The sequence below is a fragment of the Heteronotia binoei genome, chromosome 1 (assembly GCF_032191835.1).
Source record: "Heteronotia binoei isolate CCM8104 ecotype False Entrance Well chromosome 1, APGP_CSIRO_Hbin_v1, whole genome shotgun sequence".
NCBI lineage: Eukaryota > Metazoa > Chordata > Lepidosauria > Squamata > Gekkonidae > Heteronotia > Heteronotia binoei.
In genome coordinates this window covers 99,522,906-99,540,660 of record NC_083223.1, presented here as the reverse complement: position 1 = coordinate 99,540,660, position 17,755 = coordinate 99,522,906, and the positions used below count along the sequence as shown (strand labels likewise).

The 17,755-nt window shown below is 42.2% G+C and overlaps 1 protein-coding gene across 1 annotated transcript in view; it reads right to left on the bottom strand.

Moving 5' to 3' along the window:
• Positions 1–7,824, bottom strand: part of LOC132585031 (putative uncharacterized protein C6orf183) — a 36,280-nt gene extending 28,456 nt beyond the window's left edge. Inside the window, exons 1-3 of the mRNA XM_060256854.1 lie at positions 7,770–7,824; positions 3,312–3,453; positions 1,810–1,882 (exon numbers count right to left, since the gene is read on the bottom strand). Coding sequence (XP_060112837.1) covers positions 1,810–1,882; positions 3,312–3,448 — 210 coding nt within the window. The 5' untranslated portion in view covers positions 3,449–3,453; positions 7,770–7,824. The remainder of the gene's footprint in view (positions 1–1,809; positions 1,883–3,311; positions 3,454–7,769) is intronic.
• Between the last annotated feature and the right edge of the window lie 9,931 nt (positions 7,825–17,755).

The following is a 17,755-nucleotide window of genomic DNA, read 5'->3' as shown; positions in this document are numbered from 1 at the left end:
TCCAACTGGAGTTTCCAAGCTGACTTCAAGGGCAAATGTATTACAATAGTCTAATCTTGAGGTCACTTATTTATTATTTACAGTCTACTTTTCTCACTGAGACTCAAGGCAAATTGCATTACCATTGCATGGATCCACATGGCCAGGTTGACTGAGTCAAGGTAGGAAGCCATCTTCCGGACTAAAGAAACTTGCTTCTATAGGAATGTGCAGAAGCACAATGTTCTTCAAGGCCTCAGCCTTCCCAACCAGCATGACCTGTGTCTTGTCAGGAATCAGGCTGATTAACGGTAGCAGAAAAGTAAAATTTCTTTGCCATTGTCTGTAATGTCTCATAGGTCTTCTATGAGCTCTATAGCACATCATGCTGCTGACACCTTTCTAGAAGTCTTCTGGACCTCTTAGGTCACCCAGCCCTCAGTTAAACCAAGGGGCTGAGTTCTTCCTTGAGGTGGGAGAGGTTGAGAAGGGGCCTTGTTGATAGCTTCCAGGAGCTTCACATTCCAAGCTCCCATTACACCCAACAGAGCTGTCAATGGGATCCTGCAGAGCATTCTGGAATTCAGTAGGATTCAAAAGTCTCTTGCCCCAGGTCAGAAAACACTTTCACAAGCTCATACAGGTACCCACCAGAGAATTAGGCAGCCAGAAAAACAAGCAGAATGCCCAGCCTATCCCTAGAATCAACATAAGGAGCAAACAATCACTGTTGGCATAGTTTGCACTTAAAGTGTCTGAAAAAAGAAAAAAAACCCAAGGAGGATGATAGCTATCACCACCCCTTGACGAAAGACCACATGATCAGATGGGGCTGACAGAGACAGATGCACTATACCATTTCCCTTCAACTGAGTGTTGGTTATGGAAGCCAGATCAATTTTCTCCTCCTCCAGCAACCCAGACAGGAGCTCAGTTTTGTTCCTCACTGATTTATTATTGCACAATATTAAAGAAGAGGTGGAGAAAATAGAGGCTTTTATACCAGCATCTCTTCAGATGGGACAGATAAGCAGTTAGCACTCTTCCCTATCACTGACTATCTTTGAAAACTCCCACCCCCATATCTACCAGTTTCTGTGTGCACTGCAACAGAATATTCAAACATCTACCCCATCAACTCTTTGTGGAAGATTAATATGGACTCACTTGCTCATATTGGATCAATTATTGTGGGTGTATCACTCACTTTGTAAATCTCATAGACAACTCCCCTGCTTCCCAGCTCTAATGTCAGGCATATTCAAAATTCGTTTATTTAGAAACCCTAATAAATTCAGTACCAAGCAGGGCTTTTTTTGAGCAGGAACTCACAGGAAGACAGTTCTGGCTGGCTCCGCATCAGGGGGTGTGGCCTAATATGTAAATGAGCTTCTGCTGGGCTTTTCCCATAAAAATGCCCTATGCTAAACAATGGTGATGTCAGGGGGTGTGGCATAATATGAAAATGAGTTCCTGCTGGGTTTTTTCTACAAAAAAGGCCCTGCTACCAAATAAGCTTGTTTAGGCTAGCACTAGTGATGCCAGGTGAGGTCTGTGTTGGAAAATACCTGGAGACTTTGGGGATGGATTTGGGAGAGGGTGGGGTTTGGGGGGGGCCTCAGCATGGTACAATGCCACAGAGTCCACCCTTCAGAACAGCCATTTTCTCCAAGGGAGCTGATCACTGCCAGCTGAAGATCAGTTGTAAAAGCAGGAGATCTCCAGGCCCCACCTGGAGGCTGGTAACCCTAGCATTATCTGAAATTGTTTCTGTTATCTGTTGTAATGTTTTCTGATTAAGTAGTTCACAAGGATGTTTCCATCGCATACCTGTAAACATTTCTTCAGTGCCAACTCTCTTTCTCTTCTGAAAAAATAAATATCTTTTGGGAGGCGAATGGAGCTATGAAAGATGGTAAAATTGTTTTAGACAAGTGTAAAATTAGCATCAAATTATGTAAATTAGTGTAACTAGAATTTAACATATTATTCTTTTGAAAAGGTTCATTGTTTATGACCTTCTAAAAAACTGTCCAACTCAGGAACAATGCACATGGTCACTCTGCTGCCTATGAATTTAATTTTTGCCCACTTATACCTTAAGTCATTCATATAGTATCACAAATTGAAGCTTTGAACTTTCTCAATATGGCTTAAGTGATGGCATATGAAATTCCAGGTTATCCATGTGATAAACAAGCCAAACAACTACAAGGAACCATCAAACAGAAACAAGTGTCCATCAGAAACAGGGACATTGTATGGATCACCCTCACTCAACACAATTTCAACTGTTTATTCAAATGGTTGTTTTAGTTAAAGCATACAAAACATTTAGAACACTTTTTGAATCCCTATTGTATGATTTTCATTCAGTGCTCAGATGGTCCAGTTCACTGTACCAATTAAGTTGCAGTAAAGGTCCTGGACTTCATGTACATGAATGTTTTATAGCTTATTCAAATTCAAGTTGCATGGTATCTGTAATCTGACAATTCTTGCGCATATGGTAGAAGGTTAAAATATTGCAAAGATGAAAATAATACTGCATTTATTAGATCAGTATATTTGGTTAAAAATGGCAGACTACCACTGGTTTCTAAATAGTTTTGTACTGCTTTCCTGGATAAAATGCTAATTATGGAGAGAATTTGGTGCCAGTTGTGCTCTTAATACCTTGATCTTCAACAAGTAGCCCAACTCACCCCATTAGTTTATATCACCACAACCACTCTTTGGAGGAAGGAGAAAACTTGATATCAGAGACTAGAGGAAAAGATAGTATGACAGAGGAGACAGAACTGGATGGAATAAGATAAAAATGAGATTTTTTTATTTTAAAAAATTAAGCTGTTTCCATTATGTGATTGGGGTTAAAAGTCAAGAAAAACCGAAGGCCACTGTTCTCAAACAACAGGGATGAACTTGCCCAGTTTTCTCACTACCACCCCTGCCCCATAGAAGTGTTCCACAACCACTGACATAAGGTTTGGGGAAGAGTTCACAAGGTGCAGCTGAAAGAATGAGAAGGTGGGGACAGATCTGCCTCAGCCAATGGAAAACTGGCACTACTAAATTCAGTGTCTGATAGAACTACACACACGCACACTGTACAGATAAATCAACCTGTGCAGAATATTGATCAAATATCCAACAATGCAGAACTTGCCCTTAAAGTTAATTGTAATAAACACCAAGGTCATTTATGGGAGTAGGTTGCACTGGACAGAGAAATTAACTTACAGTATAGCCTTTTGCTCTCTTGATGAATATTTATTTATTTATTTATTTTATTCGATTTATATCCCGCCCTACCCCACCGAGGTCTTTACCTATAAGCCTTGTGTGGTGTTCCCTGTAGAACTCCATTCTCCTCTATTTCTGTCTTCAGTTCAGCCAGCTGTACTGCTAACTCCTTTTCTACCTGCTGTACCCTCTCAGTTGAAGAGATCTTGTAAATTTCATCCATTTTGCCTTGAATCATAAAAGGGAAATACAGTGTAAGCTCCTAGTTCATATGCATTCTCAGCTCTAAGTATAGATGTATAATCACAATTCTATTAATGTACACATAAACGTGAATAATAGTGTGGGCTCCTGTGCACAAGAAATTTAGAAATTGGTCATCATTTATGCTGGAAATTCTTCTGGTATGAGAACTAAAAATCTACATTTCCTCATGTATTACTATATCACCTGAATAAGGTACTGTTTCAGGTTTCTGTACAATTGTATTTATTAAAAGGACCTCAACTTAATATAACCAAAAGGTCAATCCTTTCTTGGAATTGTCTGAAAATCTATGATAAAACCATGGCATTTCCAGTGATTCCTAGACAGGAGTGTTGTCACTTCTGGGTTTTCCCAAGAAGTAACATCACACTATTGCTGATGGCCACACCCATGTTCCTGCCCCCTCCCCCCAGCCTCCAACTAGTTGCCAGGCCATTATAGTTGCCTGGCAATCCTAGGGAGAGGTCCCATTCAGATGAGAGAGAAGATTTTGGGAATGGGTGGAGGGAAAGTCAGTTTTGTGAATTAATATGTTCCCTTCCCTTATAAAGTTGCTAATTCAAGCTATGAATCCTTTAAAGGAAGTAAACTATTTTTTTTCATTTAATTATTCATACAAACTGGTAAAATATTTGTTAATCTGCTGTAGGGATAATGTGCAATACACATTTTAGAATAAATACCCTGAAGAGGAGTTTTAAAATGTGTGAGGTTTGGGAACCTGCCCCAATCCTCAGCAGTTCCCTTATCCATCATATCCTTTTCTGTCCTACTCAGACTTGCAGAGCCTCGGAATTGGAAAGAGAAGGGGGTTTGCAGCAACTGGTTCCTCCTCCTTCTCTTCCCTGGATTTTTCTTGTGTAGCCTGAAGAGAGAATCCAGCCACCTAAATTTTAACTGGTATACATGACACCTAAGCTTCTTACGCAGCTAGTGCGGTAGGCAGCACATTCTCAGTCTATTTCCCTAGAGCAGGGGTGGCCAACGGTAGCTCTCCAGATGTTTTTTACCTACAACTCCCATCAGCCCCAGCCAGTATGGCCAATGGCTGGGGCTGATGGGAGTTGTAGGCAAAAACATCTGGAGAGCTACTGTTGGCCACCCCTGTCCTAAACCTCAGGAGAATTTTGGGCTGCATCTGGAGCCTCTTTTCCCCTCCCATTGCCCTAAAACTACCACCAGTTGTTAGCAGCAACTGAAGAGGATCCCTACTGCATTGCTGCTGTTGCAGCATTTCTCTTCCTTGCTGCTGTTGTCTTGGCTGGATTGGTGGGTGTGGTTGAGTTGGGGCCTTAAATGTTTTGCAAATTTCTTCTTGTTGCTATTGTTCTGGTGGGCTCCCCTATTGCTGGCACTGTGGGGCATCCCATGATTTCTGAGTAAGTTTCAGAGTGGCTCTTGCAATGGGCGTGGGCCAGACAAATCTACTAAAGTGACAATTTATTGCAACTCATCAGACTGATAACTACAAAACACAAGCATCCTGGGTATACATTCCTACGGTTGAGAAACCATCCACTACTCTGTTAACTCCATTACTGCTGTGATCAGGGCTTTTTTTGTAGCGGGGTGGGAATCCAGCAGGAACTCATTTGCATATTAGGCCACATCCCCTGATGTCACCATTGTTTCACACAGGGCTTTTTTGTGGAAAATACTCAGCAGGAACTCATTTACATTCTAGGCCACACCCCCTGACACCAAGCCAGTCAGAACTGCATTCCTGTATGTTCCTGCTCAAAAAAAAAAAAAAAAGCCCTGGCTGTGATTTTGAATGATGTTAGGATTTAGTGTTAAGAGGAAAGATTTTGTGATAAATCAGGAGGATTCCAGATCATCCTGTAGTGTAAACAGCTATTAGTTAATTCTGACCTGTGTTTGTAAATGCTTAGTATTCTTTTTTTTGGGGGGGGGGGAGGGAGGGAGAATCAAAACAAAATAAGAACTCACTCACATTTGATTGCAACATGAACATCCATGTACTTGAGCCCTGTGGTGTTTTCCACAGGGGACAGGCTTGTGTGGTTTTCCTGTTGCAGCTGCAGCTGTCAATATAGCATAGTGGAACAGGATTGCCACATGTTGCGCTCCCCCATAGTTTCCCTCCCCAGTCCCTCAGAAGGTGTCGGTCCCCTCCCCATAAAACCTTCTTCATTAAGAAAAAAACCCAGCAATAGAATATTGTTATATCACTATCTCAATAAGTACATTAGATTCTCTGAATTCCCAGCTTTCATTTTTAAAAAGTCTCCGGTATGCTTTCCCTCTTAAATCTCTGCAATGAAAGGGGATATATATTTTTTTACATTTAAAAAAAATTAAATTCAGAGCACCTTACAGACAGATTATTATAGCAGTATTCCATTGCCAATTTTTTTAAAAGCTCAGAGCCTCCTTGGTGGTGGGGGGAGGGGAGGAAATGGATGCTGCTGTGTGGATAGGACTAGGAAAATCCAGTCTTGTCCACTCACATGGCAGCTATCCAGGCTTTGCTGCAATCTTTCCCAAATATTCACAGCCAAGAAGGTTTGAGAAGGATTAAAGAAAAGGCAGGCAAATGTGCCACAATGCTGTGGGGAAGCAGGAGAAAACTCTTTAGCATCAAAACAAGGACAAATAACCTGTATGGAGATGTCTTTGTCTGATACATCAAGTCTTATCTTCAGAAAACAGTTCTGTAAACCTTGGCACGACAAAGTCATGAAATGCTAGGTGTAATAGTAGATTTAATATTAAACTGGCATAGACATGAGCTGGGGGAGGCCAGAGTTCACATCCCCACCCTGTCATGAAGCTCACTAGGGGACCGTGACACCATTGCTCTTTCAACCTAATTCATCCCACAGGTGTTCAAATTGGATGCAACAGTGCATCCTCTCAGGAGTGCCACTACAGATTTCACTATCTGTAAGAAGTTTCACAGTGAACATTCCCTGCACCAACAACAGTCCATTTTCGAAAATCAATATTTTGAAACTGTGCAGGACAAGAGAGGGTCTGAAATCTAGGTTTGTTTCTTTTCAAGGGACATGAATGCAGGATGTTTGAATGTGTTTTCAAGGGATTACATGCAGAAGTTTAATAGAGTAAAAGATAAAGCTTCTCTCTTTTTTGCCAGTTTTTCTTCCCTTAAAATATGGAGTTTGTGACCTGTAGTCATTAATCTTTCTGCATAACTTGCTGTAATTTCATACATGCTTCCATGCTAATTCATTTCATATGAGGGCATTTGGACAACATGCCAGAGTAAAGGACAAACATTAATCCAATGCTTTTGAACTGGAAGAAAAGCAAGACAGAAAATCATGGCTGGCTATCTTTTGCTGTTCTGTGTTTTCAGTTAGAGTGTTTTGCTTGCAGTACCCTTGCCCTGCTTCCCTTAGCCACAACTGATCCTCCCCACTTTGGAATGGTTTAGAATGTCTTTTTGTGCCAAACAGCATTTCTGTGCTTAGCCAATTGATCATATTACAACCACAGACAAAGGGCAAGTACCTAATAATAAGGAAAACTGACATTACGATACCCACACCCATTTTCACAAAAATATCTTCTTTGTTTATATCTTCTCCTCTAACCTTTCATTCCCCATAAGAAATCTGCCACTGCATTTCTGCTTTCTTAAGACTTGCTGTTTTATAAGGTCATACACCTTCCTCCTGAGCTTTGTTCCAAGGAGATTTGGTGAAGAGCAAAAAATAAAATAAAGGTTCAAAGCTTTCCATTTGGATTTATGTATTACTTTAAAGAAGGTTGCTCTCTTAATATTTGCACTGAATGTTGTGAAAGTAGAATGGTGGGAAACTTTTACAGTGGCCATGAACACAGAGAGAGCTTTCACCAGTCTAGAAGGTCTCATGTTAGGTACATCTAAATCCTTTTGTTATGGATACAGCACAAGGCTGACAGGGTTCTCCAACTTTGCTCAACAAATCGATGTGTGGGAAGCAGAGTCTTTATACAAAGGTCATTTTTAGGGCAACAGGGACACAAATGAAGGAGGTGCTGCTGAACCCCTCCCCTTCTACACAAGCAGCTTCTCCCTACATGTCCAAAATCACCCCTGTTCAGATATTAGAACTCTGAGGAGGAGAAATGCAGCCACAGTTGTTAGTCCTCTGACTTGTCAAAGCAGCACACTGCCTTGTGTGAGACATAGTACTGTATATAACAGACTGTATATGATACTTTACCCCACAAAAAAATCTTCTTATGGCTATTTTAGCAGGAATTAGAAAATGTCAACAACAAAAAAATCCTTAAGTAATTACACTTACCTCAGTATTGGTGATAAGACTAGCAACTGATTTGTTATGAACTTCATTCCATTTTAGAGCAATAACTTGAGACCAATACAACCTGGCATGATGGCAAGGTCACACAGCTTCCCCAGGACCAGAAGTTAAACAGCATCCAAAAAAGAAAAGAAAAGGCTCTGTTGGTTATTGGAACTTGTAGCAGCAAACCTGTTCTTCCACAGGTTACTATAGTTGACACAATCAAACACTAAAGTAGCAATGGAGCAGCAAGAGTATCCACAGGGCATAATACAGGCCTAGCTGTAACCATAACAACCTCAGTACACACAGCTGTCTACAGAAATTGAATATGCTTGTGAATAAGACACACCACTTTATTTCAGCCCACAAAGCATGGCCCAGGGAAGAAATGAATACTCTCAGATTCAGAGACCAGGACAAGGCAGAAAAATGCATTTTGACCGAGCAAGATAATGTTGATGGCAAAATATTTGTGCAACAGGCCCCCAAGCATGGGGGAGGGGAAAGCTTCAGGTATGGAGGAATGCTTGGGCAGCAGTATCCATAATCATAATATGGTTTAGTTAGGACATTTCAGAAATAATGAGGATTTTTTTCATGGCTCATGAGATGGTAAGTGGAGAATCAGGCAAAGATGTAGAAATGGTTAGTAGGTAAGCCTGCCAACCCTTGATTCAGAAATACCTGGAGATTTGAGGGTGGAGCCCAGGAGAGTGGAGTTTCGAGAGGGGAGGGAACTCAGTAGGGTATAATGCCAACATAGCCCACCTTCCAATATCTTCTTCTTCCAAAGCAGCCGTTTTCTCCAGGAGACATGGAATAAATGTTTTAAATAAGTAAATAATAAGTGTTTTATAGAGTCTGGAGATCAGTTGTAAATCCAATATATCCTCAGCTGCCACCTGGAGCTTGGCAACCCTCGGACCTGCAAGGACTTGTGGGGGTCATAGCATTTTTTTCAACCTCACTATTTCCTCTTTCCATCCTCTGAAAACGCACTTACCAGGCAACCTATATTCATGCAATTCTGCTTTCAGTTCCCCCCACCCTGCTTTCCTCCCCATGACAGCTTCTCCTTGGGACTAATCTGTGCAATTCTGGTGGCTGGGCCAGACTCAATTGAGCAGTGGGAGACCTGCAAAGACTTGCAGGGAAAACTTATTTTCCTTACTTCCTGCTCTCTCCACACTATTTACTCTCTTCCTCTTCTTAGTACTCCCCCATTCTTACCTTCCCCTGCTTCCTTCTGTGAACCTGGGGCTTTCAGGTTTGTAGAAAGATCTGATGTGTCTGTACATTGTCCCAATCTCAGAATTTAAGTATCCACAGATGGGGTCATGTTGGGAATTAGATATATTGACAAGTAAAGGACCCACAAGAACTTGCTGCAGTATGTGATTTTCTCCCTCCACCACTATTTTCTTTCCCTTCCCTGATATCCCCATAGCCTGCTTCCTGCAGTACTGCTGTCCAAGTTGTGCTCACAACCTGAGTTCAATCCCAGTAGAAGCTGGGTTCAGGTTGACTCAGCCTTCCATCCTTCTGAGGTCAGTAAAATGAGTACCCAGCTTGCTAGGGGGAAAGTGTAGATGACTGAGGAAGGCAATGACAAGCCACCCGTAAAAAGTCTGCCATGAAAACGTCCTAATGTGTGGTCACTTCAGAGTCGGAAACGACTGGTGCTTGCACAGGGGACTACCTTTACCTTTAGACTTCAACTTTTCCTCCTTCCCTAACCTTCAGGACCAGCCCTGCCACTAGGCAAACTAGGGGATTGCATAGGGCACCAGCCTACTGGGGGTGCCAAATTGCCCCACCATGTGACTCAGTGATTTTATCAGTGCAGGGAGAGGGGCACCAGAAGTTAGCCTTGCCTAGGGTCCCAGACAGTCTAGGATTGGCCCTGCTAACCCTGGCAGCCCCTTTTCTCATTCCCACATACCCTCCTACCTACATCTTATCTCCCACCATCTTCAACTATATTTATTATCTTTTACTACATTTGCACCCTGCCTTTCTCCACAATGTGGACCCAAAGCAGCTTATACCATTCTCTTCCATTTTATCTTATGTTGTGTGACTAGCCCAAGGTCACCCAGCAAGATTTCATGGCAGCGTTGGCATTTGAAGCTGGGTCTTCCAGATTGTACTCTGAAACTCTAACCATTACACCATGCTGGCTTTCATGTGTTTGGGGGGGGGGGGGGCGGAACAGGCCAAGTCTTTAATTTCACATTCAAAGTTTAGTATAAATAGTAATTTTTAGCAATCAACATTTTCAAATAAAGGGACATAAGAGGACGTCTTTCTGTTCATTTTCATCTATATTTAGGATCTGCAGGTTTTTTGCACTGATGTGAATTGTGATCATATTTTAAATTCAGTTTATACAAATGATTATTATTAATATAGGAGTGTCAGACAACAACACTGAAAATAGGATTCCTCTTGTAGTAAACAGCCATTGCAACATGAAACTGTGAAGTAGAAACATTGCAATTGCTTTAAACGCATCAGAATAAGATGAACTGGCCCTTGAAGAATCAATTTTTTGACACTGTCTGCATAAAATAATTCTGTCTTTAATTTCTGCTAACCATTTTGGACACAAAGTTTTAGTTTTTTAAATGAATATAATTCCTTTAGAATGGCATTTAATTTTCCTTTACTGTGAATTCCATCTTCAGACTAATTGCTAAAACATCTAGCCTTCCCCCACCCCGCCCCCAATTCTAAAATACAAAATTCTCTCATGTCTCCAGCTTTTAACCAGAGGTGTCGAACTCATTTGTGATGAGGAATGGATCTAATATAAATGTCATTCTGTCAGGCTGGACCATGTGTGCCATAAAAAATAACACTTGATACCAGAGCTATAAACTTTATAAAGATGATTTCAGATGCCGAATGGCAATAGGCTTGATTGGATTACATGTGATATTGTCATGCGTTGGGTGGGGTCCAGGTCTGGTCGGTGATCATAGTTCTAGTTCTTCTTCTCCTCCTCCTTGTTGAGAGAGACAGAACAGTAACTGAGTCAAGAGTCCAAGAGAGTAGTCCAAAGTAAGAGGTCAGGAAACTGGGAGTCTGAGCAGAAGCAAGGTCAGGAACCAGAGGTGGATGCGAGGTCAGCATGAGTGTGATCATGATGTCTTGCTTCCATGGACAGCCCAACCTGGAGCAGGGGCTATATGCGCCTCAGGCAGTGATCCAATTAGCAGTGTTTAACGGGTGGTATGGTTCCTGTCAGTACTCAGGGATCAGTCTGCCTACTCAACAAGCATGTGTCCCAGTAGCAACTTGCTAAGTCCCTGTGGAGCCACTCCCTCACCTGAGCCACCTGCGAAGGTGAGTCAGGCAGGCTTGCTGCCTGTACTTGCACCTTGTCGACTGTTATTGGGTCAGGTGCCGGGGTCACTGACTTGAGAGCTGGCAGCGACAAACTGTCAACTTCCGAGGAGTCAGAGTGGCTGGCTTCCAGCTCTGGTGCTGCTGACTCTGGTGGTGCTGCCAACTCAGGCAAGCACCCAGTGAGGTCATCGCCACCCATGACAGATATGCAGAGGGGTAGTGGGCATGGCACAGAGTGGTAAGCTGCAGTACTGTAGTCCAAGCTCTGCTCATGACCTGAGTTTGATCTCAGTGGAAGCTGGGTTCAGGTAGCTGGCTCAAGGTTGACTCAGTCTTCCATCCTTTGAAGTCAGTAAAATGAGTACCCAACTTGCTGTGGGTAAAGTGTAGATAACTAGGGAAGGTAATGGCAAACCACCCCATAAAAAGTCTGCCATGAAAATGTTGTGATGTGACATCACCCCAAAGTTGGAAACGACTGCTGCTTGCACAGGAGGCTACCTTTACATTTAGTAGGCATGGAGATATCATAACTGGTAATGAGACAGGAAACCTAGGTCTGTTTGGTCCAGGAGGATGCAAAGAATAAATTGACATAAATCTGAAGAAGTGAGCAGTGACTCATGAAAACTCATGCCCTGCCACTAATTTTGTTAGTCATTAGGGTGCTACTGGACTCTTGCTCCCTTCCACTGATAAAGATTGCAAGCTGTACTATTAGGTTTCTTTTATTATTTTTTCACCTGTTAGAACTAGAAAGCTTTCCAAGTTCAGCCTGGGCAAAATCTATTGATGATAATTGTTATGCATGTGAAGACATGCCTGGACATGCTGGGTATCGTGTTCAGGGCTGGTGGGGAGTAGGCCAAGTAGGCGACTGCCTCGGGCACCACTTGGCCTTGGGGCGCCATAAGGCACCCCCCCCCACTGCCTCCCTGGAGAGCCAGTTTGGTGTAGTGGTTAAGTGTGTGGACTCTTATCTGGGAGAACCGGGTTTGATTCCCCACTCCTCCACTTGCACCTGCTGGAATGGCCTTGGGTCAGCCATAGTTATCACAGAGGTTGTCCTTGAAAGGGCAGCTGCTGTGAGAGCCCTCTCCAGCCCCACCCACCTCACAGGGTGTTTGTTGTGGGGGAGGAAGGTAAAGGAGATTGTGAGCCGCTCTGAGACTCTTCGGAGTGGAGGGCGGGATATAAATCCAATATCATCATCTTCTTCTTCAATATCTTCTTCCCTCCGTTTCCCTGCGTCCGCTGCCGCCTCCCACCATGAGCGCTCAGCCCACCCCACCCCTGCTTTGAAGGGAGCCAGCTGGCCTAATTTGTGCCTAAAATAGTCGGTTTGTGGTTCATTCGAAATCAGTTTGGGTACTTGTGCTATGCACAGCTTGCAAAATGAAGTGGCTTGTTTTTTGGGCGGTTCATCTGTGTCGTTATTGGTGGGGGATCCTCCTCATGAGCTGTGACATGCCCAGCATGATGATGTCACCCAGAAGTGACACTATTGTGCCAGGCACGTTTCTTCAAATACATTAGAAGCAGGAAACCATTAGAAAAATGACTTCAAATACATAAGAAGCAGGAGACCAGCCAAGGAGGCAGCGGGGCCCTTGGATGACCAAGGGATCAAAGGATTACTGAAGGACGATAGGGAAATGGCTGAGAAGCTGAATGCATTTTTGCCTCTGTCTTCACTGTGGAAGATCCAAAGTGTTTGCCCACTCCAGAACCACTAATTTTGGGAGGGGTGTTGAAAGACCCGAGTCAGATTGAGGTGTCATGAGAAGAGGCCCTATGACTGATAGGCAATTTAAAAAACTGTTAAGGCACCACACCCGGATGGCATACATCCAAGAGTTCTGAAAGAACTCAAAGGTGAACTTGTGGATCTCCTGACAAAAATATGTAATTTTTCATTGAAATATGCCTCCATTCCTGAGGACTGGAAGGTAGCTAATGTCCCCCCCATCTTTAAAAAGGGTTTCAGAGGAGATCCAGGAAATTAGAGGCCATTCAGTCTGACCTGAATATCAGGAAAGTTGGTGGAAACCATTCTTAAAGAGAGAGTTAGTAGACACAATGATGAATAAAAGTTATTGAGGAAGACTCAGGATGGGTTCTGTAAGGGAAGATCTTCTCACTAACCCGTTAGAGTTCTTTGAGAGGGTGAACAAACATGTGGACAAAGGGTACCCAATAGATGTTGTTTACCTTGACTTCCAGAACGCTTTTGATAAAGTTCCTCATCAAAGACTACTTTTTCATGAGAAAAAAGGACAAGTCCTCTTGTGGATCAAAAACTGGCTAATTAATAGGAAACAGAGAGTATAAATGGGCAATTTTTGCAGTGGAGGGTGGTAAGCAGTGGAGTACCTCAGGGCTCAGTACTAGGTCTGATGCTTTTTAACTTGTTTATGAATGATTTGGAGTTGGGAGTAAGCAGTGAAGTGGCTAAGTTTGCAGATGACACTAAATTGTTCAGGGTGGTGAGAATGAGAGAGGATTGTGAGGCGCTCCAAAGGGATCTGTTGAGGCTGGGTGAGTGGGCATCAACGTGGCAAATGAGGTTCAATGTGACCTAGGGTTGCCAAGTCCAATTCAAGAAATATCTGGGGATTTTGGGGGTGAAACCAGGAGACTGTGGGGGTGGAGCCAGGAGCAAGGGTGTGACAAGCATAATTGAACTCCAAGGGAGTTCTGGCCATCACATTTAAAGGGACAGCACACCTTTTTAAATGCCTTCCTTCCATACGAAATAATGGATAGGCGCACCTTCTTTTGGGGCTCATAGAATTGGACTCCCTGGTCCAATCATTTTGAAACTTGGGGGGTATTTTGGGGAGAGGTACTAGATGCTATAATGAAAATTTGGAGCCTCTATCTCAAAAAACATCCCCCCAGAGCCCCCAATACTTCCAGATCAATTCCCCATTATATCCTATGAGAATCGATCTCCACATAGGGAATAATGAAGTGCCCAGCAGACATTTCCCTCTCCCCCCCCCACCGTTTCTGGCGACTCTGAAGCAAGGGATTGGCATCTCTACTCACGAGTTGCTGCCAACTTCTTCAGAGTAACACAGACACACCATCCCAAGAAGAAGCCTTTCAATTGGAGACTGAAGCCTCCGGAGGTGAAAAGTCACATGGTGGTTGTGGGGGCAGAGCTTTCCCCACCAGCCAGCTGACTGGGGGCTGGAAGGAGCCTGGGAAAGTGGGAGAACCCCCGCTGGGACCTGGGGATTGGCAAGCCTAAACCAAATGCTAAGTAATGCGCCTTGGGGCCAAAAATCCTAACTATAAATACAAGTTGATGGAGCGTGAACTGGGAGACTGACCAATAGAGAGATCTTGGGATCATGGTAGATAACTCACTGAAAATGTCCAGACAATGTGCAAATGCAATAAAAAAGGCCAATGCCATGCTGGAAATTATTAGGAAGGGAATTTAAAACAAATCAGCCAGCATCATAATGTCCCTGTGTAAATCAATGGTACAGCCTCATTTGGAATATTGTGTACAATTCTGGTCACCGCACCCCAAAAAAGATATTATAGCATTGGGGAAAAGTGCAGAAAAGAGCAACTAGAATGATTAAATGGTTGGAACACTTTCCCTATGAAGAAAGGTTAAAACGCTTGGGGCTCTTTGAGAAACATCGACTGAGGGGTGACATGATAGAGGTTTACAAGATTATGCATGGGACAAAGAAGGCAGAGAAAGAAGAACTTGTGGACATTCAATGAAATTGCTGAGTAGTCGGGTTAGAACTGATAAAAGGAAGTACTTCTTCACCCAAAGAGTGATTAACACATGGAATTCACTGCCATAGGAGGTGGTGGGCTTCTAGTGTCCTGGCCCCACTGAAGGACCTCCTGATGGCACCTGAGGGTTTTTTTGGCCACTGTGTGACACAGAGTGTTGGATTGGATGGGCCATAGACTTCCGGGCTACATCGCCTTGCTATCAGGTGGATTCGGGAGCTCTCCTGCTTGCGACCCCCCCCCCCCCGATCAGGCAGGGGGAGGAGTGCCACGGATGTGACACCCCCAAAGAGACCCTGGGGGAGTCTCTTAGGCATGGGGCTTTCACAGTGGGACGGGGGCACAATGGCAGTTGCTCATGTTCCTTCTGTGTGCCCTGAAGCTCTCCCCATCGCTATTACAGCAGCAAGAGGTGAACACCCGATTGCTTGCCTTTCTTTTCTTCAATAAACTTTTGATCTATCACCCCTCTATCTCAAGCATGACAATTCTGCAACGCAAGTAAGTCGGCTTTCCATTACCAAGGGCTAATGGGTCCTTTTTACATTTTAATGACTTGGTAGTTCAAAGGAAGGGAAAGAGATCGATATCTCTAATTTCCCTGTGAATGAGGCCGTGGAAAGTCAAAGAACATCTCTAAGTACTGGAAACAATTTGAACTAATCAGAATATGGACATTTAAATTGACCCAGATCATAACTGGATATTTGTTAAAGAGACTATTATTTGGCTGCAATACGGTCTGAACAAAATGAGATACCTGTTAGAGGGATTTTTCCTTGTTGTCTGATTTGGAATTCATACGTTAACATCTAAAACTTCAGTTGGAGGAGACCGGAAATGATGGGCTATCTGGGACTCTGAGATACTTTTTAAACAGGATTAATGGACTGAGTTTGCTGACAGAGAAAAATGGCTTTGCTAAGCGAAATTTCTTATAAAAAGATATTTTAAGCAGTTTGAAATCTCTGAGGCAAGATCTTGGTTTATTGGCAGACTTAGTTAAGAAGCAAATGGGAGCTTTTTTGCTGAAAGCTAGCAAAATCTCAAATCTACATGAGCAGAGTGCTAAAACCTGGTGATGTCTGTGGAATTGAAATGGGAGACTGAGCTGTTGGAAAATCAACAAAAGAAATTTAAAATGGAATCTTGTGGCGTAGTTAAAAAAGAAGACTGGAAATGGAGACCGACTCAAGCTAGGTTGAAAAGAACAAAGGCCGTGGAATTTTTCTCACTTCCTTCGAGGATGACTGCATTAAGAAGTAAGAAGATGCATTTTAACCAGAAAATCATGATGTGGAAATCTTTCAGAAAGAAGAGCCTCCTGAACTAGACTTTTCTCTGTGGATAGCTGGACATGGATTTTGTAAGAAAATCTGATATGTGAAATTAGAAGGCTAAGTGAGACTTCTTTTCCTTTTTTGTTTTTGTTTGTTTTTGGGCTACAATAAGTTGTCTTGTTTTAAACAATATGGATTTAAAAGTTAAAGGACTAAAAAGTCTTTGAAAAGAATTTTGTGTAAAAATAGTTACCTTAGATTAACTTTTAAGAAGGCAGATAATGTAATTTCTTGACAAATTGCTGAACTTGTTTTTAATAGATAATGATATTAGTTTCTATGCTTGTTATAGATATGGGTAATTCTGCAAGTTAATCTATAACTCAGGAGATGGATTTTTTAGTAAGAAGGGTTTCCTGAAATGTTCTTATTTTGGTGGGTAGTTGGGTATGTAACTCTCAATAAGAACAGGCATGGGATTTTTATTTTTGGGTCATAAAAAGTTGTTTTTCCTAGTCCAATAGGGATATAAGAGGTGGACTAATTGTTAAAAAGGCAGACAACACAGATGTTATGTAAACTGCTGGATTTGTTTTTTAATATGTCTCCCACAAGAAACTGTTTATATTGAAATAGACAAAATACCATGTTGTATTTCTTTTTAGTTTAAGGATAAACATATGAATTTTTTGTGTCTATGTTAATGAGGATATTGCTAAACTAACAAATTAGTCTGTGTTTTTAACAAGGTTAAGCCAAAGCAGTTAGTTTCGTGCTGAGACTACTCTGACTTGTACATTCTTATGTGTGTTGAAGAAGAACTATTTAGATTTGTATTGCAAATAGCAGCTCAGTAAAAATGTTTTATAATGGAAGATAAAGATGGTAAAATATATGGAGAATTTTATACTTGCAGGTAGAACGAATTGGATATTTTATTTGGAGGCAATTTAAAATTGATATATTTGTATTTTTCTTTTTTTCCCCCTGCCTTTTCCGTTCTGTATATACCCTCCCCCTCCTCTTTTTCTGTATCTATGTTTTTTTTCTTTTGTAGTTAAAACCAATAAAAATTATAAAAGTGGATTGGATGGGCCATTAACCTGATTCAACATGGTTTCTCTTATGTTCTTATTATCACACCAGGCACAGTCACAGTGTGCTGGCACTTTCTAGCCCTCCCAAACCAATGAACCACAATTTGTTCAGAAAATAAAAAACACGAACTGAACCACCAAATCGGGTAAACAAACCACAAAATGAACCACCATTTTCATGTTTCATGCCTATCCCTAGTAGGGATTTTACCTAACTTTTAGATGGACTGCAAATACACAGCACTGATAAGGTATGGCCACCACATATGACCTGACAAATACCAAATTCAGAAACGTTTTACATCATTTGCACGGACTCCTTTACAGGAGGTTACAGCCATGACTTACAGCCAGTCATCTATCTATAACTATTAACGCTGAAGATTAGCCTGTGCCCTTTGCTATTATAGCATCAGTACTTCAGCATGAATAGGGTAGGGCTTCACAATCTCTTCCAGTGTTGCCATTCTGTTACGTTTTACAGGAATTT